The sequence below is a fragment of the Lissotriton helveticus genome, chromosome 11 (assembly GCF_964261635.1).
Source record: "Lissotriton helveticus chromosome 11, aLisHel1.1, whole genome shotgun sequence".
NCBI classification, from domain to species: Eukaryota; Metazoa; Chordata; class Amphibia; order Caudata; family Salamandridae; genus Lissotriton; species Lissotriton helveticus.
The window spans coordinates 838,187,499-838,213,462 of record NC_136072.1 but is presented as its reverse complement, the minus strand read 5'-3'; the positions used below and the strand labels follow the sequence as shown (position 1 = coordinate 838,213,462).

Below are 25,964 nucleotides of genomic sequence, written 5' to 3'. Positions count from 1 at the left end.
ATGACTTAGTGAAGTGGTCCAGATTGACTAGAAGAAGGCTGGGGACTTGGAGGAGCCAATGAATGAGCAAATATGAGGAGTGAACTACTGGCATTGAGACATATCAGGGATGATACGAAGAAAGAGGAGCCAATGATTGACTCATCCTTTAGACTGCACTTCCTGTGGAAAGTATCAAAGGAATTTCTACAAAGAAATCCGTTTTTGCACATCTATGAGTATAGAACAGGCCTTTGTGCAGATATTTCTTAGTCGCCATGTTTTGGTATACCTACAGCACCCTGTGCCTATGTATTAGGCTGATTTGTGGTTCAGAGGGAGAGTTTAACTTCGGCTCTGGGGGTTAGGCTATGGAAATTTAGTGGGTCTGATAGGAGACGGCTGTTCTGTTCCGGAACCTTTAATTTTTAAAGAAGAAATACACCCATGCTTTGCAAAGGTGCTTTGGTTCCCAGCCTGCAGCTGGACAGCCCACCAATATGGAAGAAACGGCACAAACGTCTACAGCACAAGAGTCACTTGTAGTTCACTTGCAACTAGGCTGGATTACATGTCAGGGAAAGATATAAATATCAGAAATTACATCCATTTGAGCAACGAGAATTTCTAAGAAGATCTTGAAACAAGTCCAAAGCAACTGATCTATGTTGAATGCATTGTAACCCTCTGTGCTACTTTATGGTGAGTCAAAACTGCTATTAGACAACACTCCAGCTCAGCCACAGGTGCAGCTGAACCACCAGTAACAAAAGGATCTCTGTTGAAAAAACAATAACCCACTGAGCTATCTACATAAAATACAGGTCGGTGATGTCAAGGTACAAGTTCTTTGGTGCAGGCATGTTAACCCTCTGCCCTACTATATGGTGCCAGGCAGGAGCATATCGTCCTGCACCTGCAGTGCGTACTAGAAAGATCAGAGCTGGCCAGATCTAATCTGAAACCAGATCGGCTCAGGGAAGGCAAACTGTATCTTTCCATAACAAATACCACCATCCTGTTTCCCAGGGCCTGCAATTTCCATGCAAGATGCATGGCTACCTCTTTCCTCCTCCCCCCATGATAGATTAATACCCATACAAAAAAAAGCATGCGGGAGGCAATTTAGATTGTTTGTTGAAGCTTTCAGTAATGAAATGCACGAGGGCTAGTTAAATTAGACTCTGCATGTCTGAAATCACGCTGAACTGAAAACCATTACACCCATTATATGCCATAATACAGCGAGAATCCACAGCTCTGCACCAGAACATAATTGTTATGTCTGAAATCACGTTGCACTGTAAACAAATACACCCATTATATGCCATTATGCAGCGAGAAACCACAGCTCTGCACCAAAACATAGCCTTTAGCCACAACTCAAATCCTTTCCACACTGAATCTTTTTCTTTTTTTTCCTTCCAAACTTTTGTCCTCATATCACCATCGGTACAAAAGGGGGTGGCGATGGACGGAGCATCTGAATCAATCAAACACTCACACCCAGTCAAAAGATCTGGGTTTGATCCATCACCATTCTTTAGCCCACTCTGCCACCCCAGTTCAGACATGGCTATATGCAAATCAGTCTGACCCTGTGCCTCATGGGAACAGTCCAGCCCGAACTGCCAAGCCATGTCTTCCCTGGACCGGAAACAAGCTTCAGAGGACCGGTTTCTGGCATTCCAGCCGTCTTCAGCCCGCCTTGCTTGAATCCAGTGGCAAAGTGAGCAAGGGACTCACGTCTGAGCATACCCTGCCACACTTATGGCGGCCAAAAGCGGTACAAAAGGGGGTGGCGATGGACGGAGCATCTGAATCAATCAAACACTCACACCCAGTCAAAAGATCTGGGTTTGATCCATCACCGTTCTTTAGCCCACTCTGCCACCCCAGTTCAGACATGGCTATTTGCAAATCAGTCTGACCCTGTGCCTCATGGGAACAGTCCAGCCCGAACTGCCAAGCCATGTCTTCCCTGGACCGGAAACAAGCTTCCGAGGACCGGTTTCTGGCATTCCAGCCGTCTTCAGCCCAGCTTGCTTGAATCCAGTGACGAAGTGAGCAAGGGACTCACGTCTGAGCATACCCTGCCACACTTATGGTGGCCAAAAGCGGTATAAATCAATAAGGCACGAAGAACATCCAAGATGTGCAAAAGGGATTCCTCAGCCGAGGAAGGATCAGGACAAAGAACAGGAAGAACCACCTCAGCAGACCGGTGAAAATAAGAATCCACTTTAGGAATAAATGCAGGATGAGGGCGCAAGACCACACGGTCCGACAAAACCAACAAAAATGGGGCAGAACGAAGGAAGGCACCCAACTCACCCATACGCCTGGCAGAAGCAAGTGCCACAAGAAATACCACCTTGAGCGTCAAAAACTTCAAGTCCACCGATTCCAATGGCTCGAAAGGAGCCAACTGCAAGGAACGCAAAACCAAAGGAAGGTCCCAAGGAGGAGGACACATGATAGGACGGGGGCGTTGGAAAGAAAGAGACTTAAAAAGTCTAGCAACGAATGGAGAAATTGAAACCAAAGGGAGGACATGAAAAGCCCGAATGGCGGCCCATTGAGCCCAAAGAGTCGAAATGGCCAAGCCCAACACAAATCCATCATTCAGAAAATCCAGAACGCGAGCCGGATCCAAAGAATCCAAGGACAGCCCACGACCAACACACCTAGAAGCAAAATTATCCCAATGCTTGGTATAGGATTTAAGCGTAGAAGGCCTCCGGGACTGTTGAATGACCCCAGCCACAGTCACAGAACAACCCTCATGAATCAGAGAATCCCTCTTAAGAGCCAGGCTTCCAGACCCATGGAACGGAACACAGGCAGAGGAAGAAGAGGACCCATCAGAGGATAAGGTACGAACGGCAAGGCCCATCCCGGAGATACAGCCAATTCCAACAGCAGGGGATACCAAGGGCGACGCTTCCAACACGGAGCAATCAGAAGCACAAAGGACCCCTTTCTCTTGATTTTCTGCAACACAGCTGGAATCAGGGGAACAGGTGGAAACGCATACAATAGACCCCGCGGCCAAAGGAACGAAAACGCGTCCACCCTCCAGGCATCCCGGCAAGGCATAATCGTGCAAAAGCATCGGATCTGGGCATTGTCCCGGGAGGCAAACAGGTCCACCATCGGACAGCCAAACATCACCTGCAACCTCCGGAACATCCACCACGTGAGGGACAAGGATCCCATGGAAGGAAACACCCGGCTCAGACAATCCGCCACAGTGTTCTCCGCACCAGGCAGGTAAATGGCAGACAGGGACTCCAGATGCACCTCCGCCCAACAACAAATCCGACGGGCTAGGCAACTGAGGGAGCGAACCCTACACCCCCCTTGATGGGTCACATAAGACATCACCACCTGATTGTCCGTTCGGATCTGCACATGCTGACCCCAAAGAAGATCCGAGAAATTCAACAGACCCAGAAAGACGGCCTTCAGCTCCTTGTAGTTGGAGGAACACAACAACACAGACTGAGGCCAAACTCCCTGAGTCGTCGAATCCCCCAGGGTAGCACCCCACCCCAGTAGGCTGGCATCGGTAGTGACCACGTGGGTGGGAACAATCAGAAAGGGGCGGCCCCTAGAGAGATGACCCACGTCCAGCTCAGGACCACCCGAACATCCTGTGACATAGGAACCAAAACACCTATATCGAGGGAACAGGGGTCCCAATGCGACAAAATGTGGGACACCACCGGGTACATGTGGAGGCGAGCCCACGGCACCGTCAACAAAGACGCCGACATCAGACCCTGAACCCTCAACCACAGGCTCACAGGATGAGAATGCCCCAGCAACAGGGAACGAACTGCAGACATCAGGGACAGAATCCGGGGAGGGGGCAGGAACACCATCCCCAAACGAGTCTTGAACAGAGCCCCAATGAAAGTCAATTCCTGCGCAGGAACCAGGGAGGACTTCGGCACATTCTCGAGGAAACCGTGATGCTCCAGGACATGGCACACTCTCTGGACATGCAACTCCGCCTTAGAAAGAGAAGAAGCAGAAATTAAAATGTCGTCCAGATAAGGAAAAACACTAATGCCCTCCCCATGTAAATGTCCAATAAGAGGAGCCAGAACCTTAGTAAAAATTCTGGGTGAAGAGCAGAGGCCAAAAGGTAATACCTGGAATTTATAATGACGACCCAGAATGCAGAAACGGAGAAACCTCTGAGAATCCGGGTGAACAGGCACATGCAGATAAGCATCTTTCAAGTCTATGGGGCCAGAAAATCTCCTTGAGAGATCAGAGGAAGGATCACCTGGAGGGAGACCATCTTGAAGGACTGATGAGGAACGAAAGTATTCACCCACTTTAAATCCATCACAGGCCTGAGATCCCCTGTGCGTTTCGTCACCAGAAAGAGGATGGAATAGACCTCCAACCCTAACTGATCGTCGGGCACGGGAACCACGGCCCCCTTCAGAACAAGGGACTCCACACCCTCCAAAAGAGCCACATGCTTCAAAGCGTCCCTGGGACAAGGAGTGGACCTGAAACAGTCAGGGGGAGTCCGGGAAAATCCAAGACGAACACCGTCTGACACCACCTGCAGCACCCACTGATCTGACACAGTCTTGCGCCAAGAATCCATGAAGTAAGTGAGGCGACCCCCAACCGGACCTACACCAGGAGCGATCCAGCCAGGACTTGGAAGCAGGAGTGGAGGTGGAAGAAGCACCGGAGAACCGGGATTTATCAAAGGAAGGAGCACTCCGGCCACGCCCCCTTCCACGAAAGGGCTGACCAGCACGACCCATCCTAGAAGGACCAAAAGCCCTCTGAGAACCAAAGGAACGGAAGCGACCAGTCTGCTCAGGAGCAAGGAGCTTACGGCCCTCCGCCGTCTTCTTCACCATCTCCTCCAAAGGCGAACCAAAAAGCTTAACCCCAGAAAAAGGGATCTTCATCAGGAGACTTTTCTGCGCAGCATCAGCCTTCCAGGAACGAAGCCACAATTGATGCCTCGCAGCCACAGAAGACCCAGCCGCAGCAGCCGCCGCCCCCAAAGAATCAAAGGAGACATCCGAAAGCAGGCGAACCTGCTGCTCCATCATCACCAGGGTAGAAGATACATCCTCCCCCTGGTCCAACAATTCTGACAGCGACTGAAAATCCTTCAGCAAGGACTGGATGGCGTAAGAAGAATAGGCCGCCGCCCTAATAGAAAGTTAGCAGCCGCAAAAGTGCGCTTCACCGCACCATCCATCTTCCGATCCACAGGGTCAGCAGGGGAGTAATCTTCAGAGACCACAGACCCATGGGACGTCATACTGACCATCAAGGAATCCACCTTGACCGAGGAAGGAAACTTGACTGAAAAATCCTGCAGAGGATACCGTTTATTCAGGAAACGTGGAAAGATACCTTTGTCTACATCCTTCCATTCAGTTTCCAACACCTTCAACACAGAAGAATGAAGGGGCAACGAATCAGGCTCAGGACGCTGATACTGCGAAAATAATTCCTCCTCCATAGGAACCACAGATTCAGGGAAAACCAAGTTCCTGCGTATGTGACATAGGACTTCCTTAAGGTCGGCCCCCTGCACAAAACGACCTTTTACATTAACCTCCTCCTCAGCGTCAGAGTCAACAGCTGGAACGTCATCAACTCGCACTCTTTTGTCAGGAGGAACAGGAGCCCTGTCATGCAATGCAGCAGCAACCGCAGAATTGATCATTTTCTGCAACAAATCCATCGAAGGAACAGACATCCCAGAAGCCTCCAAGGAGACAGGAACAGACAAATCAGAAGAACCACCTTCCATGATACCAGCCACGAGCAAAGAACTGAGAGCAAGGGATAGAAAACACCTGATCCCCTAAAAAGGCAGCAGGTCGCCAAGCAACCAAAGACACGCCCCCTAAGGAAGTACAAAAAAACAGGAAGAAACGCGATCCACCGCTAATGAGGCCCCAGACCGTAAAAAATGCCATCAAGGAATCTCCACACTCCGACCCAGCCGAGATACAATAATCCCAGGCAAGAGACCGAGCACCGATAAGAGAACAAACACCCGACCGCGCAGAGTCCCAGAATCAGGACGCGCGGTCGGAAAAGGGCATGCAACATAGTAACCCGCAGCGAGGCAGCTAACGCCGGCAATGAAAAAACACCCGACCGCGCAGAGTGCCAGGAGCAGGACGCGCGGCCGGAAAGGGACGTGCACCGGAGCAAATCGCCGCTAGGCAGCAAGTGCCGGCAAAGAAAAAACATCCGACCGTGCAGAGTCCCAAAAGCAGGACGCGCGGTCGGAAGAGGCGCGCACCGATAACAACCTCCCGCTGAGCAGCAAGCGTAGGCGCGGCCATCACGAAGCGGGAACCCCATGCGAACCCGCATAAAAAGGAGCACCAAAAGTCCGCTAGGCTGGACAAGGCGCTCGGCAAAAGAAAGGGGGAATAAACAATTAATAACAAATAGAAACTAACTTCCCCCCAACTAAATACCCGAGGCTGCAAGGGACTGCTAAAGCAAGATCCTAGCCCCACTCACCTGACCAGCAGGGAACACAGCACTTGGAGAAGTGCAGAAAAAAAGAACAGGTCGTGTTGCTGTCTGAGTATCCCTTTATGGGATTGGATGGAGCCACTGGGGGCCATCTTGGATGAGGGAGGGGAGACTAGAGCGCTGTTTTTATATGCTTGGAGTTCTGTGTGGAGTCAGAGGCTCATATGTGATTACTGTGGCGAGGAAGACGGACGAGGAGGTCATGGTGGAGTCTTAGCAGTGGTATGCACTGCAGAACACAACACACACAGGTTACTGCTGCCTACCATCTACAGTGTTATAAACCCCTTATCAACAGACCTGTGTAGGATGCCTGATGGCCTGCCTCTGCTCCTTGGTTTAAGTGCAGACAAAGAATTGATTGGATTTAATTGTCATAACTCACACTTGACCGGGCCCCATTCCTTTCAGTACAGGATCACACTGGTCACCCACATAAGTGTGAGCCTCATGGTTCATCTTCCCTGACCGTGTTTGGGTTCTAACAACAACCTGAGTCCTTACATCCAATTTCTCTCCTGCATGACAGAAGCATATTCCGACTATAACTTTTTTATCTGGATACTCTTCTTTGGCTCCCAGATCCCTCCTCTTCCCGAGGTTATTAGTGACTATACCCAATAGGAAAGCCAGAAACATCTTTACAAACAAAATATATAAAATGGAATGTATGGCTAATATTCCTAATCTTTTATCAGTGAATTTCATGATTCTATTATTCCAATGGTCGTCCCCTACGGTTAATGGAAAAATTACATATATTTGATGTAAAGATGAGAATGATCCTCTAGGAGTGGGTATAGCTTAACGGGCAATTCAAGACAATTTATGAATATCCCTATTCTGAGTAGAGCTTATTATTGATGCGCCAGAGACTGATCTGAAACCCCTCCACTCTTGCAACAGTAGCATGTGGTAGAACCATTGTACAGCCTGTAAAACTAAAAGACTATACTGTGGGGTAAACGTGCCTTAATTGTTGATATTTATTAAGTGCTTATGTGAGTACTTCTGGAATATGATGCAGCATGTAATTTATAATATGGGCATTTGTTTTCCTTATGTTATTCACAATGTTCTGGTAATTATTTTGTTATAAGTGTTAAGGGGAGAGAAGTGTGGTATGGTCAATCTTGGCAGCCGGAGTAGAGAGCTGGAGTTCTGGAATGTTGGTGTAAATTGGTAGGTACTACCTTAATGGGACCTGGAGAAGGCTACCTTACCAGGTGACAGTAAACTAACCTTCAAGTACATGGTGTCCTGGATTCTTTACATAGCCCTCTCAGATTTTCATAATATGGGTAACATTGACTTTGTGAAGTATTCCAGATTGACTAGAAGAAGGCTGGAGACTTAGAGGAGCCAATCAATGAGCAAATATGAGGAGTGAACTACTGGCATTGAGACATATCAGGGATGATACGAAGAAAGAGGAGTCAATAATTGATGGATCCTTTAGAGTGCACTTTCTACACCCAGATACACTGGAGGTGATGGCAACAAAGAATGAAATGCCATTAATTGATGTCACATGGAAGGTGATCTGCTGCACGTTCAGACGTCCTAAGAATCATGCATTGATATGGGGGATGAATGATTTGGCTGGGATCTCCGCTGCAATCTAGAGAATTAACAATCATGAATAAATAATCTTAACAAGTTTAGTTAGATATGATCTCTTCAGGTAAAAAAGAATGAAGGGACCAAGACTGAAATCCTCAGAATTGATCCCTGTGGATAGTATCAATGGAGCTTCTACAAAGAAATCCGTTTTTGCACATCCATGGGTATAGAAGCGGCCTCTGTGCTGATAATTCTTAGTCCAATGTTTCCGTCTACTTACACCACCCCATGCCTATGTGTGCAGCTGATTTGTGGTACAGAGGGAGAGTTTAACCTGGGCTCAGGAGGCTCGGTTATGGGAGTTTAGTGGGTCCGGGAGGAGATGGATGTTCTGTTCCTGGACTTCTGTTTTAACAAAAATAAACACACCCATGCTTTGCAAACGTGCTTGGTTCCCAGCCTGCAGCTGGACATCCCACCAGTATGGAAGAATGGCCTCAAAATTATACAGCACAAGAGTCACTTGTAGTCTGATTGCAACTAGGCTGGATTACATGTCAGAATATCAAAATCAGAAATATTCACCTTCAAAAGGTCTTGACTGCAGAATATCAGCTACCACTATGTAGGTGAATATAGAGTTACTATTAACTCCATCTCTATGTACCTTGAACATATGTGCATTGTTAAGGTGTGTTGATGTAGTGCTAAGAGTAATCAATCTATATTTGCCAAACATACCTATTTTGACAATATGGTGGTAGTCGATATTTTTGTAGGCCAATGTAAAAGCGCGATATTTTGGTAGTACACAGTGAGCAACTTTACAATAACTAAGGGTACACATTTACTAAGTTACTTCTCTGTGTCCTGTCCATCAATGAGTGAACAAATGCCAATTGGTCAAAATAAAACCCACAAAAATAGAGATGTCAACATCCTGAACGTTGGTCTTCTGAATTTCCACTTGTAAAGATGAGCACATTCCTGAAACCTTTGCCTTTAGTTTCACATTGGGCTTCCATATTGCTTCCTCTCTCTAGATACCAAGACATGTTGCCTCTAAGAACGAAAAAGGTTATCTATGACAGAGAAACACGCTGACTCTGAGAACAAAAGAGGTGATAAAGGACTCAAAGATCCCTCATGGACTAGGACATTATTATAGCGGCTTGTTGCAAGGCATATAATCTAAAGATATGTATAGACTAGTGCTGTGGCATATCTACATTTCGGATTCACCTTATACAGAAATGTTCTCATGGACTTGAAGATATTTTATTTCTCAAAACAATGCCCTTCTTTCCTTTTTCTAGTATGAATTTCTGCCCTACCACTATCAGTTTCTTCTTGTTACAGCAGTCGTGATGATCACTGTGGTGGAGGGCCTGCGACTCTACCTCGGATACATTGGAAACTTACAAGAAAAGGTGAGTTGTGGGTTCAAATTCAAATTTCTCCAAGGTATTAATTTCACTGAAACTCATTGGGATTGAAACGAGGCGTAACGTTTTTTAGTTTTTTTTAAAGCAGTCAATATTAAGTTTAAAGTCTATTACCACCACTGAAAAATGAAATCTCGAATAATTTCCCAGTGCAATAAGAGATTAAACTTCTCAGAAACTCTATTTGTAGGGGCAGACCTCTCAAGTTTAAGAGGTATGTTCGAGTATCTTATTCGACCCAGGTGGTTTCTTTGGAGCCTGTGGCTTGTCGTCATGGTTTTATAAAAGGCTTAACAAGATGGTAAATACCTGCCTGCAATGCAAAAAGAAACTGATCTGGGTAACCTCAGCCATCACCAGTGCTAACCCTCCTCCTGCACAGAACTTGCAGAGTCCAGGTAGAAATGTGTGGATCAGTGTCTCAGTGGGGCTGGCGGAAGACCCTGATGGTATTATCTGGTGAGCTGAAGCCAATCATTTATAAGCAGGTCCACTTGAATTATGCAGTAAAAAGACAAAATGTGCAGCAAAATGCAGCACATTCTGTGGCTATGTTATTTCAGTACTTTGATATTTCAAAACACAGTGACACAAAGTAGATCCCTTTGAATATTTCTTTAGACAGAAAAGTATACACATTCACAAAATCCAATAGAAGATGTTATTCAACAACAAATAATGAAATTGTCTTGTATGGAAGCTCAAAAACACAATTTTATTCACACCGTCCATTCCAACTCCCTAAGTAAAATAGTTTATGTACAACTTTCTATGTTGAGTAGAAAATAACACTGCTTTTGCACACTTAGGGGTCGATTAGGATGTTGTCAGGAAAGGCTCCGAACGGGATTCGGATACTGCGAATCTGATTCAGGACCTATGTTCCGGACCGAATCGGTCACCTTTCCAGACAACCAATTACGATGCAAGGAAGCTGTCTGGGCTGTCTGAATCGCTTCCGAACGGGATTCAGGCATCAGGAGTTATTCAGAGCTGAAACGTTCAGCCCAATGGAGACAGTTTCCTAACGAGAGAGTATGATGACCGATTTGGACGGCTGTTCAAACTCGGTTTGGCCAAGAATAAACGGTTATTGGAATCGGACTTTCACCCATAGGCCTCCAGATTAGACCTGTGGGGATACCCAAAGGAGCCCCCTTCCCAAACATGCACAGTGTGGCAGGCACCATGGGGTGACAGCCACAGGGTGCAAGGTTTTCCCCACGCACCCTTTTTTAAATGGGAAACTGTGTTCTCATTGGGAACACAGGCTCCCATTGAAGTCAATGGAAATCCGACCGAACCGAGTCCGTAACCATCGTAATCAGTCAGTAGGACTCCCTGAATATGAATCATTCAGAAAGCATTCCTATCCCGATTTGGTGGGAATGCTTTCCTGACGACATTGTAATCGGCCGCTTAATATGATAAAACATGATTGTTGGAACTGGCACTTTCTGGTTGACTGAGGCGAGGCCCCCACCAAGCAGAACCTATCACTCCTGCCAGGGGCGGGTGATTACACACACTGTATAACCTATGCTCACCCATGGATAGCTTGGCACTGAGCAGACAGGCTTATCACTGACGCAATGTGTAAGCATTGGCACAGCACTTACTCATGATAAGTATGCTGAGTGTAACAAAAGAGACTTCACAAGTGATGTATGTAAATAAAGTTTGTACTCAACACACACAATCAACACAACAGGAACATCATGTATTTTGGTGCATAAATCACACTTGGAAATATTACTAGGTCCAACCGCGTTGAAACGACACCAATAATATGCACACTTGGGACAGATCCTATTCCAACCACCCTGAACCTTTATGCGGTGCAGCAGGTTGTTAACCCCAGGCCCACCATAGCAATTCTTAAAATTCAATACAACACAGTTAGTGGGTGCACCCTGTGTAACTTCAATATCAGAAATATGTACATACAAAGAACTGTAACACTTTTTAGCAGCACTGTGGGCTGAGGGTGCGCAGTTAAAACCAATCTCAAAGGTAGTACTCTTCTAGCAAGAAATCAACGTGTAAGGCAACACCGCTGGCCATTGCCGTGAAGCACAGGCATTCCGTAGAATGTCACTCCAACACACACACTCACTCCACACCGATACGTAGTGCAATGGATATCAGGCAGGTCTGTACAGAACGCGCTCCAACACATAGGCACTCAGCACCCTAATGCAGTGCAACAGATACCCAGAAGGTCGATTGAGATCACACTGCAGACCCCGTGGCCCAAGCCTCGCCCACCCTCCAACTCACCCCGACTATCCTACACCCACAGATTGGAGATAATATGTCCTCCCCTCAGACAATAGGCTGCATGCAGCCAAAGTCACACGTAGTCAGTGTCCTGGGGAAGCAGGTGGGGGTAGGTAGCAGGACTAATTAGGAGCCAGCCATCAAACGTGGGTTGGCCACCCCTTGGGAAGTTCACCCATCGGATGCGGAGCAGAAGCGCGCTGGGGGCAATAGTTAGTCACTCAAAAGGGTTCCACAAGGGCCTTCTTGCACCAGCCCAGTTCTGCGAAAAACAGGGGTGTCACGCAGTCTCTTGACCTGCAGCTGATTGTTCTCGGAAGCGTTCCTCCAGCCCAGTCAATCCCTTGCATCACCCAGGCACAAGACAAGCAATGCTACCTGGCAACACAAGGTTGTGGGGGGGCAGATGAAGAGAGGGCAGTTGGCCCGCTGTTCTGAGGGCCATAAAGAGAACAATAGAATGGAGAATAAATTAGGGAGGCCTCTCGGAAGAAGGATTCACCCCGTCATGTACACTTCGATCAGAGTCGCATCCAGACAATCGTTGATATGGTCCACGTTGATTTAGGTTGCACCAGACCATTTCAGTCACACAATGAAGAGTTGCAAATTCTGCACCTCCCTGGAAAGGAGGCACAACGTCTGGTGTGCATTGATATTGGTCGCACCACGCAATTCCGGTCACACACACAGGCATAAGTTTAGCAATGCCTCATGAGGTACAATGAGCCACTACCACAGTTACGCCCACCTCTAAGGGTCGCAACCTGTGAATTGGACACCGCATGCAATGACCATGCAGTCGGCGTGTTGCATGAGAAGCAGCACAATCAAGAAAGTGGGCCTCACTAGATCCCGCAACTGGCGACTCCGCTCATTACCAACTTTATGCTTTACCGCTTACGCATGCCGAGGTCACAACGATGCGGGGGTTACAAGCCTTAGATGAGGGCTTTGGGGGCTATTCGGTCTTCGGACACAATTCTTAGTTCCACGCTCATGCCGCGCTGCCAGTTAGGCTCCAGCAGACGATGTGGGAATTTAAGAGGGCTCAGCTATCCAGATGCCACCACAAGTAGATGGTGGGTGTCCCTTGAAGGAGATTTTTTTATGTCCCTGGGACCTCTGAAAGAACAGGGGGTAAGCCAATAAACCCTTGGAGAGCACACTTCAGGGTGCCACACAGCAGCCAATAGTCAGCTCAGGCCTGCCACTTTTCAGGAAGAACTCCCTTTCAATGGCAGTAATCCTCCTTTTTTTTTTGTAAACCTTTTTATTGGATTTTACATTTCATACATGTCATACAATAATTATTCTCAACTGCTGCAATTTTACATTTAATTAGTCCCGTTAACATGACTAGTGGTAGTGTAGTAATTCATCAAGCAATTGGCTCATTAACTGATGGAGGAGGGGCCTCCCTACCGCCTTTGCCCGAGATGCCGGGAGGCAGCGAAGAAGCAGTCGGTGGTATGAGCACCTCAGTACTCTGACCTGTATGACAGTCTCTAGTCCAAAGTCCCTTGTAAAGGGTATCGTGAAATGGTAATCCAGGTTCTAACTGAACTAGGAGACTCATAACTCAGGGAGTACGGGATCAGGGGGGAGGAAGGAGGGGCTTGTGGGCGCATAAGGTAGGAGCCAGAGTGGTGATGCTCCTTGTCAATCCACTAACTTCAGATATTTTGTTCTATCCTGACCGATGGTGCGAATCCAGGAAGGTGGTTTAGGGGGGGCTGGTGGGGCAGAGGCGAACGCGCCTGGACGGGTGAGGAGACGTGTGATCCTGGTGTCACCTGCGGGTCCTGCGTGGGTTCTGTACCGGCAGTGTGCGCTTGCTCAAAATTATGTAGGAGCATCGCCCATTCTAATGAGATAGGACGCCGTCGTATGCAGCTGGCTTCCTCCTGGCGGATAAGGTCTTCCTTGGCTGCGGCCCATTTCTTTACCGCCCCCCACCAAGCTGCCATTGGGGGAACCTCAGTCGTGCGCCAGTGCATTGCTATACTGCGTTTCGCTAACAATATGGCTAGCAGCGCAAATTTGGTCTCTACCTTCTTTCGTTTATTATGCTTAAAGGTGCCTAGGGCCCAGGCCTCCCATGTGTGGAAATCTGTTAGGCCGGTGACTGTTTGCAGTGTAGTGTGTACCATCGTCCAGAGGATTTGTAATCTGGGGCATGTCCAAAACATGTGAAGAAAGGGGCGTCCGGTGTATGACTACGGGGGCATTCAAAATGGGATGTCAGGTAGAAACGCTTAAGCCGTGCCGGTGTTAGGTAAGCGCGGTGTAGTATGTTGAACTGGACGTTTTTGAATCTTTGGTTGCGGGACACTTTTTTTAGATGTTCTAGGTTTGTCAGCCACTCCCTATCATGAAGGTTACGGCCTAAATCCTCCTCCCAGCGGAGCCGCAGTCTCGACAGCGATACGTGTGTGAGTTCTATGATGGATTTATAGATCCATGTGACATGATGTTTGCCAGATCCCATATGAAGTAGTGTGTGTAACACCGGGTGAGTCACAAGCTCTCTGTCTCTGAGATCCCAGGTCCACCTACAGTCTGCCACCAGTTGCCGATGCATCAGGAATTGGCCGGCCGGGAGCCCTCTCTCCTCGGCCAGGTCTGCGCAGGAGATCAATTGACCGTTGGAAAACAGGGTCTCCGTTTCGGTGAGCTGGTGGTCGGTCCAGATCTTAAGTTCTCCTGCGGTGTAGAACTCATGCCCTTTTGGAAGTCCCGCCAGAGGCAGAAATGGGGAATACACCGGCGTCTCCTTAGACATGCGGTGAATCCGCATTGTACAGGATCTGGCCACCTTGACCAACAGCGGATGAGCCGGGTTGGGCCTTGTGCCCGGGAGTAGCAGTCGGGTCAGCTCCGGAACCGTCAGTTGCCCGTCTTGGGTCTCAGTTTCTCTCAGGTCAAGCTGCGTGGTCCAGCGTGATAGCCACTGCAGCTGCGCCGCTAAAAAATAGGCTTCAAATGATGGGGTGCCCATCCCTCCCTTATCGCGAGGCAGCTGCAGCGCCGACAGGGCAACTCTGCAGCGGCCTTTCCCACAGATCAGGGAGATTAGTAATGAATTCAACTCTTGAAAGAAGGTCTGCGGTGGAACAACTGGGATATTTGCAAAGTAATAGAGGAGCCTAGGCACCATGATCATTTTTGACAAGGTTACCCTCCCAATGGGAGCCAAGGGTAGGGTCCGCCAGAAGCCGATTTGGCCTTAAAGACTCCGGAGGGCTCGGTAGTGATTACCCTCCAAGAGATCCCGGGGCGCATGGTAGAGTCTGATTCCTAAATAGCGCCGGGGGTCCCCCGTCCATGCCAGTGAGGCATCTCCCAGACAAATTTCCCTGTGTGGGGTATTCGGGTGCAGGGGGTAGATAGAGGATTTCTCCCAATTCTCCCGTATTCCCGCAGCCCTCTCGAAATCTGTGAGTGTGGTCCAGATGGTGGTGAGTTCTGCGGTAAAGTCCCTGACATAAATAAGGAGGTCATCCGCGTAGAGGGAGACGCAGTGCATGCAGCCCCCCAATGGGATACCCCAGTGTGTGCCTACTTCTCGCAGCCGCGCTGCCAGCGGCACCATAGCAATGGCAAAAATGACAGGGGCAGGGGGCACCCCTGGCATATACCGCTCATGATCGGGATGGGAGAGGAGACCAAGCGGCCTATTCGTACCCTTGTGGTGATGTCAGTATATAACAGCCGTGTGTATGCGATGAATTGGGGTCCTACGCCCACCTTCCTAAGTACCCCGAAGAGATATTGACACGCCAAGGTGTCAAACGCCTTCTCGAGGTCCAGTAGGAGGCACACTGCTCGTGGGAACCTGTCCCGCACCCTGTCCTGGACCTGGAACAGTCGGCGTAGATTCTGGTAGGTATTTCTCCCTGGGACGAATTCACTCTGATCCGGATGTATCAGCCTGGGGAGAATTTCCGCGAGTCTGTCTGCTAGGATTTGCCCTAGAATTTTGCAATCCGTGGTCAGAAGGGTGATGGGTCGGTAGGAAGTGCAGAGCAAAGGATCACGATGGGCTTCGGGAACGTCTCCAGTGTGGATGCTCGCATCGATTGGGGAAGTAGGTCCACATCTAATGCCTCCCGGAGGACCGTGTCAAGTTGCGGGGCTAGCTGCTGGGAGAATGTGGCGTAGAGCTCTATCGGGAAACCATCATATCCCGGAACCTTGTTTTTAGCCAAACGGCGAATGGCGAGTTTGATCTCCACCACTGTTAACGGAACATCTAGTGCAGTGCGTTCCTCGTCCGTGATTTGGGCTATGGTGACCGTGTGTAGTATTTGTTGGATGTGGTCCTCCCTGTCTGGGGTTGGTTCCCTGTAAAGCATGCTGTAATAGTCATGGAAGGACAATAGTATGTCGGCTTGCGTGTAGACTATCTCCCCCACGGCGCTGCGAATGCCGGTGACCGGTTGTGTTTGCGTGTCCTGGCGGATGAGCCATGCTAGCAGGGTGCCGGCATGGTTCCCTTCATTGTGGGCTCTAGTAGTGTAGGTGTGAAAGTTATAGCACCATAAATCGGCACACGCCTCCTCATATTTGATTTTGGCCTCCGCTAGCTGCGTGGGGGGGAGTTCTCGCTGATCAGCCACTTTAGATAACTGTGCTACTTGTTGTTCTGCAGTTTGTACCGCCCTCTCTAAGGTCTGTTTCACCCCCGTGATTTGTCTGATGCATGCTCCCTTTAAGACTACCTTGAAAGCGTCCCATTCTAGGGACCTAGTCGCTGCAGTGCGCCTGTTTTCTGCAAAGTAGTGTTGGATGGTTGCGGTTTGCTCGCTTTTGAACACAGGGTCCAAAAGGCAGTCTTTGGGCAGGTGCCATGTAGGGATCGGCGGTGTGGGTGGGCGCCATGCGAGTGACGCTGTATGCGCGTCATGATCATCACTGGCAGTAATCTTCCTTGTGCACACCAGATTCCTCTGGCAGTGTGCTCCATGCAGTTCCAGGTTCTCCGGTCCCATGTCCCCACCAGTGTATCTCTGCCCTGCTGAAGTATGGCACCAGTAGTCATACTGTAGTGTGCCTTTGAAGTGGGGGTGGTTCAAAGTGTCTCCCATAAATTTCAGTCCTGTCTGCCATAAGGCCATGGAATGCAGATCTTACTTTTTAGTGGGGCCATGATCTGGCTCCAGAGGTCAAGTGTCAAAACCCCTTACTCCAATCTATCAACCCTAATCCAAAAATGTTAGAGGTCTTTCATTCCAGTTGCATATCCAATGTTTTATAGCTGTCACTGGGGAATGCCCAGCCCCTCCAGCCTGCAGTGTGAACTGGAGCCAAGTAACAAGGCACACAAAGGTTTTTAGAGCAGAGAAATGCCCACTTTCTACAAGTGCGAAACAGAACAAGGTGGCTAGCCAGGATACTTTAAATCCAAATTAGAACCCACACAGCCCATAAGTACTGCGTGATCAGGCCATTTATTTAGCAAAACATTTATTTTGAATTTGCATCCAAGTTTCAAAATTCATAAGAACATGTCATTAAAAAGAAAATAAAAACACTGTCAAAAACAGTCAAGTCAAAGGCAAAAACAAGCAATTGTATGCACAATAAATCCAAAATATGCAAACATAGAAACTGAATATTCAAACAATTACATGACACCAAAATGCAGCTTACAATACATTACATACATTTCAAATAAATTGAGATAAAAACATTCAACATGTAAGGAAAAAACCAGTCCTTTAACTAGAGTACCAGTGGACAGGCGGAATTAAAGGTGGAAAACAACTGCCTGCCTGTCTCACAAGACCTGTGACTAGATGTTCAGTCTGGTTGCACGCAAGGGCCCACAGGAGTGGAGTAATTTGATCCCTAGCTGCACCCTTCTTTCTTGTCACAGGCTGGGGGTCAACGCGTTTCGAACCAAGATAAGTAAAGGTTCTCCTCAGGACAGGGACTGGGTACAATCTTCACTGTAAAAAATTGGAAAGGGTGGTGTCAAACTAACAGTGTCACAATTACAGAAACCTCTCTGTCTATCCACAGATACGTAAAAAAGAAAGTTACCTGCACCACGAGCAAAGAGGATTGCAGGAGTGGAGGTAGACTGTAAAACGGGACAATTAATCTGTGAAAGAAATGGATGCAATGAGTGGCAAAAAGGGGCGATAGAATCTATAACTTAGGCACCCTCACCGTGCTGCTATGTTTTTGATGGCGAGTAGATACCTGAATCAAGTTGTGAAGATGTCAAATAGCGGTGCGCCCGCAAAGCGGTGCGCTGTTGAGAGGTAGCAAGGTTCACATTCCTTGTGTCAACTAGGGAGGAAAAATAATAATGATAGCCCACATCAGACAGCGAACACCAATTGAGTAGATAGAATTATATCCAATCGTGTGCAGCGCTTCTCCTACCTGTACTCGTATGGCAACGGAACCGGCTGTGAGGAGACTGAATCGAAGGGTCTTAGTCAAGTAAGTTTAGTTTTCGGCGGGAATAATTCTACCGCACGAAGCCGCTACAGAAAGCAAAAGAGATAGGCACGAGTGACATTGCCTGATACAACGGGTGTTTAATCTGCTACGATCGGCTAAGAAGCTCGGGAAAAGAACTTACATGTACACAAAGGATTCAATCCGTACAGTGGCCAGAGGCGTTCAGCGCGTCCTAGATGTGGGCTTGTTTGAATAATACTGAGTGCTATCCCAATGAAAACACAGAAAGCGAGGGAGGACACCGGGAGGTGCTAAGAATGCTGGTACTTGGGGTCCCGCCGGTCCGACTGGTAAATTTGAAACACTGAATATCATTATCTAACAGATTCTTTAAACATTGCCTGGATGTGTACAGAGACAAACAGTGTTTATTAAATACTGACACACAAAAGAAAATGTCTCACATTTTTTACACAGACTGGAATTATAAATACCGCAACCATTAGAAATGGTATATATGTGCAAACACAAACACCGCATCTGAGCACATTTATAATATCAATGATATGGGACCTCATTGATGTTGTGAAGACCTGGGAAGCTAGACATCGCCACTGTCTGAAAGAATACCACTCACCATGACCACATGGTAGGTTTTATAAAAAAAGGGGAATAATTGGGTATGTAATGGAAATGATGCAATTCTTTACCACAATCCAGGCAGCACGGCTGGGGCTCGAATGCAGAAAATAGAATGAATTAAAGATTACCCAGTTCCGACATTTCATTAAGGCCAGAGTTCGAAGTATCAAATTTCAGAATGAGATAAGCCTCTTTCTGGGAGAGGCGGGCATCCGGGTCCCCGCTGCCGCCTCTAATGACTGCTAGCACAGTCCATCTGATATCATTGGCTGAGTGTTTGTGTTGTATAAAGTGGGAAACCAATGGAGCTGTAAGAGTTTTATTGTTTATTCTGGAGCGGTGTTGGATAATTCGTTGGCGAACTTCCTGAGTGGTCTTCCCAATGTACACCTTTTTACAAGGACATTGGATTGCATAAACTGTGTTTTTGGTCTTACAGTTAGTGTGTTCGTCATGTCTCCAAAATGTATTGCCGTCTGTAAAGAGGGTACCCTTCATGGGGAGATCACAGACTGTGCATGTCCCACATTTCCGATGTCCCTTGACGGGATTGGACCCAAAGATGGTACTTTGAGTATCTCTTTTAGCAGGAGGCCGTGTCGAGGTAATCATCTGGCCGATACTCCGATTCTTTTTGAGCGCAAAGAGCGGTACTCCCACATCTGGTAAAACTTCTTCAACCAAGTGCCAACACTTCCTGATGGTTTTTTGGAGCTGGTTTGTATGGGGGCCAAACGTGGATACACACACTATCCTTTGGGTTGCAGGTCTCGATCTTTTTTCTAAGAGATGTTCCCTGGGCGTCCATCTTGCTCTTTTCATGGAGCGCTTCAACAGCTTATGGGGATAGCCTCTTTCCCGTAGTTTGCCGTAAGTGCTTGTCCATGGAGATCAAACTGCTGTGTTGATGAACAATTTCGTCTCACACGGAGAAATTGCCCGTATGGGAGGTTATCCCTCAGGCTCCTGGGATGGTAGCTCCTGTATTGAAGTGCATTGTTTTTGTCAGTTTTCTTTTGATACAGGGAGCACATGAGTCCGTCTGTCTTGGCTGACACCTCCACATCAAGGAAAGGTAATGATTTGGAATCGTAGCTCAGACTGAATTTGATGTCAGGGCTTCTATCGTTCAGCCAAACGTGAAATTCTTCAAGTAGAGCAGAGGACCCATTCCAGACGCACCAGATGTCGTCTATATATCTGAGCCACTGCTCAATATGATCTCTGTAGGGGTTGTTGGTATACACATATCTCTCCTCATATTGACCCATGTAGAGGATCGCCATTTCAGGCTCAAAGGGGCAGCCCATAGCTGAGCCTTTGATTTGCAGAAACAATTCTTCCTCGAATGTGAAGAAGTTCTTTTTTAAAGCCAGTGGTGCAAACGAGATGATGAGATCGGTAGGACCCCAATGTGGACGAGGTCTGGCTCAAGGTATAACTCAATGACGTCAAGGCCATCTTGCTGCGGAATCTGCATATACAAGGAAGATACGTCCATGGTGACAAGCAGTTGAGAAGAAGAGTCAAATTTCAAGCCTTCGACCCTATTAATGAAGTCCATGGTATCTCTCAGGTACGATGGAACTTGGACAACAAGAGGTTTGAGAAATATGTCCACAAATTGGGAAATCGGTTCAAAAACAGAGTCGCACCCCGACACGATGGGACGTCCCTGGGGGTTTTAGAGTCTTTGTGCACTTTCGGAAGAAAGTAAAGATGGGGAGTTCGTGGATATTTCTTCACCAGGTATTCGGACTCCTTAGGACCAAGTATCCCTGCATCTCTGGCCCCGTTCACAAGTTTGGTAACCTCATCCAGTATCTGGGCTGTAGGGTCTTGTGTGATCCGACGGTACCAATCCTGGTTGTAGACATGGCTTCTTCCTTCGGTTCTATACAGGTCCTTGGACCATAGGACCACAGCTCCTCCTTTGTCTGCAGGCCTTATGATGGCCTCCTGCTGGTTCTTCAATTCACGTATGGCTTCTCTTTGTTTCTTGGTGATGTTCCCAGGAACGAATGGGCGTCTCTTCTCAAGTATGTTCAAAGATGACATAACAGAGCGCTCAAAAGCCATTATGTTCTTCGAGGTGTTGTGGTTCGGGGGGCAAAATGTCGATTTATTACGAAGACCTGAAGCTTCTGTTGGAACCTGGTCCGGCGACTCTCTAAAGAACCATCTCAATCTGATTTTTCTAAAGAATTCCATGACCTCCAGTTTGATTTTGGTGAAATCCATAGCTGTTCCAGGGACAAAAGAAAGGCCCAGTTCCAAGACTTCTTTTTCAGTCTGAGTTAGAATTTTTTCGGAGATGTTAATGATGGAAGATGGTTTTACGACTTGTAGTGCTGTTTTTTGCAGTTTCTGCAAATCAAAGGCTCAGCTATGGGCTGCCCCTTTGCGCCTGAAATGGCGATCCTCTACATGGGTCAATACGAGGAGAGATATGTGTATACCAACAACCCCTACAGAGATCATATTGAGCAGTGGCTCAGATATATAGACGACGTCTGGTGCGTCTGGAATGGGTCCTCTGCTCTACTTGAAGAATTTCACGTTTGGCTGAACGATAGAAGCCCTGACATCAAATTCAGTCTGAGCTACGATGCCAAATCATTACCTTTCCTTGATGTGGAGGTGTCAGCCAAGACAGACGGACTCATGTGCTCCCTGTATCAAAAGAAAACTGACAAAAACAATGCACTTCATTACAGGAGCTACCATCCCAGGAGCCTGAGGGATAACCTCCCATACGGGCAATTTCTCCGTGTGAGACAAAATTGTTCATCAACACAGCAGTTTGATCTCCATGGACAAGCACTTACGGCCAAACTACGGGAAAGAGGCTATCCCCATAAGCTGTTGAAGCGCTCCATGAAAAGAGCAAGATGGACGCCCAGGGAACATCTCTTAGAAAAAAGATCGAGACCTGCAACCCAAAGGATAGTGTGTGTATCCACGTTTGGCCCCCATACAAACCAGCTCCAAAAAACCATCAGGAAGTGTTGGCACTTGGTTGAAGATGTTTTACCAGATGTGGGAGTACCGCTCTTTGCGCTCAAAAAGAATCGGAGTATCGGCCAGATGATTACCTCGACACGGCCTCCTGCTAAAAGAGATACTCAAAGTACCATCTTTGGGTCCAATCCCGTCAAGGGACATCGGAAATGTGGGACATGCACAGTCTGTGATCTCACCATGGAGGGTACCCTCTTTACAGACGGCAATACATTTTGGAGACATGACGAACACACTAACTGTAAGACCAAAAACACAGTTTATGCAATCCAATGTCCTTGTAAAAAGGTGTACATTGGGAAGACCACTCAGGAAGTTCGCCAACGTATTATCCAACACCGCTCCAGAATAAACAATAAAACTCTTACAGCTCCATTGGTTTCCCACTTTATACAACACAAACACTCAGCCAATGATATCAGATGGACTGTGCTAGCAGTCATTAGAGGCGGCAGCGGGGACCCGGATGCCCGCCTCTCCCAGAAAGAGGCTTATCTCATTCTGAAATTTGATACTTCAAACTCTGGCCTTAATGAAATGTCGGAACTGGGTAATCTTTAATTCATTGTATTTTCTGCATTCGAGCCCCAGCCTTGCTGCCTGGATTGTGGTAAAGAATTGCATCATTTCCATTACATACCCAATTATTCCCTTTTTTTTATAAAACCTACCATGTGGTCATGGTGAGTGGTATTCTTTCAGACAGTGGCGATGTCTAGCTTCCCAGGTCTTCACAACATCAATGAGGTCCCATATCATTGATATTATAAATGTGCTCAGATGTGGTGTTTGTGTTTGCACATATATACCATTTCTAATGGTTGCGGTATTTAAAATTCCAGTCTGTGTAAAAAATGTGAGACATTTTCTTTTGTGTGCCAGTATTTAATAAACACTGTTTGTCTCTGTACACATCCAGGCAATGTTTAAAGAATCTGTTAGATAATGATATTCAGTGTTTCAAATTTACCAGTCGGACCGGCGGGACCCCAAGTACCAGCATTCTTAGCACCTCCCGGTGTCCTCCCTCGCTTTCTGTGTTTTCATTGGGATAGCACTCAGTATTATTCAAACAAGCCCACGTCTAGGACGCGCTGAACGCCTCTGGCCGCTGTACGGATTGAATCCTTTGTGTACATGTAAGTTCTTTTCCCGAGCTTCTTAGCCGATCGTAGCAGATTAAACACCTGTTGTATCAGGCAATGTCACTCGTGCCTATCTCTTTTGCTTTCTGTAGCGGCTTCGTGCGGTAGAATTATTCCCGCCGAAAACGAAACTTACTTGACTAAGACCCTTCGATTCAGTCTCCTCACAGCCGGTTCCATTGCCATACGAGTACAGGTAGGAGAAGCGCTGCACACGATTGGATATAATTCTATCTACTCAATTGGTGTTCGCTGTCTGATGTGGGCTATCATTATTATTTTTCCTCCCTAGTTGACACAAGGAATGTGAACCTTGCTACCTCTCAACAGCGCACCGCTTTGCGGGCGCACCGCTATTTGACATCTTCACAACTTGATTCAGGTATCTACTCGCCATCATAAACATAGCAGCACGGTGAGGGTGCCTAAGTTATAGATTCTATCGCCCCTTTTTGCCACTCATTGCATCCATTTCTTTCACAGATTAATTGTCCCGTTTTACAGTCTACCTCCACTCCTGCAATCCTCTTTGCTCGTGGTGCAGGTAACTTTCTTTTTAACGTATCTGTGGATAGACAGAGAGGTTTCTGTAATTGTGACACTGTTAGTTTGACACCACCCTTTCCAATTTTTTACAGTGAAGATTGTACCCAGTCCCTGTCCTGAGGAGAACCTTTACTTATCTTGCTTCGAAACGCGTTGACCCCCAGCCTGTGACAAGAAAGAAGGGTGCAGCTAGGGATCAAATTACTCCACTCCTGTGGGCCCTTGCGTGCAACCAGACTGAACATCTAGTCACAGGTCTTGTGAGACAGGCAGGCAGTTGTTTTCCACCTTTAATTCCGCCTGTCCACTGGTACTCTAATTAAAGGACTGGTTTTTTCCTTACATGTTGAATGTTTTTTGATCTCAATTTATTTGAAATGTATGTAATATATTGTAAGCTGCATTTTGGTGTCATGTAATTGTTTGAATATTCAGTTTCTATGTTTGCATATTTTGGATTTATTGTGCATACAATTGCTTGTTTTTGCCTTTGACTTGACTGTTTTTGACAGTGTTTTTCTTTTCTTTTTAATGACATGTTCTTATGAATTTTGAAACTTGATTACAAATTCAAAATAAATGTTTTGCTAAATAAATGGCCTGGTCACGCAGTACTTATGTGGCTGTGTGGGTTCTAATTTGGATTTAAAGTATCCTGGCTAGCCACCTTGTTCTGTTTCGCAATTGTTGAGGTCCAGGCTGGTCAGTTGTTTGGACCCAAAACCTTTTTGTATACACACTTTCTACAAGTGGCATTCCTACAAAAGTCATGACAAAATCACCTCTAGCACTGGAAAGGGTTTGCAATTGTGTTTTCCAATGACAGGAACATTATGAGGCTGCTCCACTGCAATTCACTAATGCAGCCTAAAGAAACTTCAACCATTTCTCCATGATAGCCTACGGGAAGAGAAAACCTCATATGTAGTGAAAAACCCATGGGTATTCCTCACTACCTGGGCAGGAAACACACATGTGGATCTGCCTTGCATTTTACCAACCGCTTGCTTCACCCCTTAAGACATACCCTTGTGGTGCTGTGGTGGTAGTGAAAGGTCCTCTCGGGATGGGTAGTAATTTAGAAAAGGCCAGCCTGAGTAGACGTGCTATTGCAGACATACAAACCCACAATGGCAAACTGGACACATATTTAGAAACACCATAGGTGCAAACACGCACACCGGCCTGCAATGGCCGGCTGGACACATGTTCAAGCACATCTTTGATGCAAGTGCGCAGAGTGGCTGGCAGTGGCAGGCGGGTCACAGGTTTTAAACAACATAGGTGCAAGTGCGCACACCGGCCTTCAATGGTCAGGCTGGACACCGGTTTACAACCACCATAGGTGCGTGTGTGCACAGACAAACTTGCAATGGCAGACCTGACCTATGTTTAGAAACCTCAGGCCAGCACCACTTTCACACTACATTTATAGTGGAAAGTGCCCCAGGCCCTAAGGACACAACAAGAGAATCAGCCACACCCAGGAGGTGTCCCATGGGGAGAGCCAAACCCCTAGGTAGGGAAAACCCACATGGAGGTTCGTCCCTACCCGGGCAATGAACACGCAGGTGTACCTACCCGGCCACTCACCTACCCCAAGTTCCCCCCTTCAGGACTTACCCTAGGGCCACTCTGGTGGTAGTGAAAGGGTCCCTCAGTGTTGACTAATGACTGAGAAAGGCAACCTGAACATGAGGCATGTTTGACAGGCTATGCCGGTGGGCAGCACAATCAGCGCTGCTTCCTACTACTCCCCACCGGCACTTGCTATGTGGTGTAAATTTTTTTCATTATACTCACAGATACGACACCTAAAGCAATCAAGTAAGCACCCTATCCTGGCATGTGCAGGGAGGCTCACGCACTTTCCCCCTGCAGCACAGTGGGAAAGTGCCCAGAGTCCTAAGTTCATGGAAAGGGGGTTGGCAAAAACCAGGAGGACAAAAAGCAAAAGGTTTTAGGGACATCCCCCTAAGAATGGCCATGTCCAACAATGATGCTCTTTATTCCAAATACACTGGTTATGTTTCAGAATTAGTCTTCAGGTAAGGGTTTTAGGGCCAGATGTACAAACATTAGGTATTCCTAAGGTATGAAACTCATTGAGTTTCATTTAAGGATTCCTTTTGAGTCACAAATTAACCTACCTCATGAATATTAATGAGGTAGGTTACAGTTTGCGACCCATCAGGAATCACAGCTATCACAGGGATGGTGGCCTGCTGAGGTCAGAAGACCACCATGTCTGTGAGTGCTTTTTAATAAAGCAATCTTTATTTTTTTTTAATTGCAGCCCTTTTCCTTACAGGAAAACGGGATGTGCACAGGAAGAAAAAAAAATAAACCTTGCAGTTTCAATTTTTATGAGTAGGTA

General features: G+C 47.2%; 1 protein-coding gene across 1 annotated transcript in view; it reads left to right on the top strand.

Annotated features, from left to right (window-relative positions):
• Positions 1–25,964, top strand: part of LOC144791234 (transmembrane protein 17B-like) — a 422,992-nt gene that overhangs the window by 393,068 nt on the left and 3,960 nt on the right. The window contains exon 3 of the mRNA XM_078665886.1: positions 9,408–9,521. Coding sequence (XP_078522012.1) covers positions 9,408–9,521 — 114 coding nt within the window. The remainder of the gene's footprint in view (positions 1–9,407; positions 9,522–25,964) is intronic.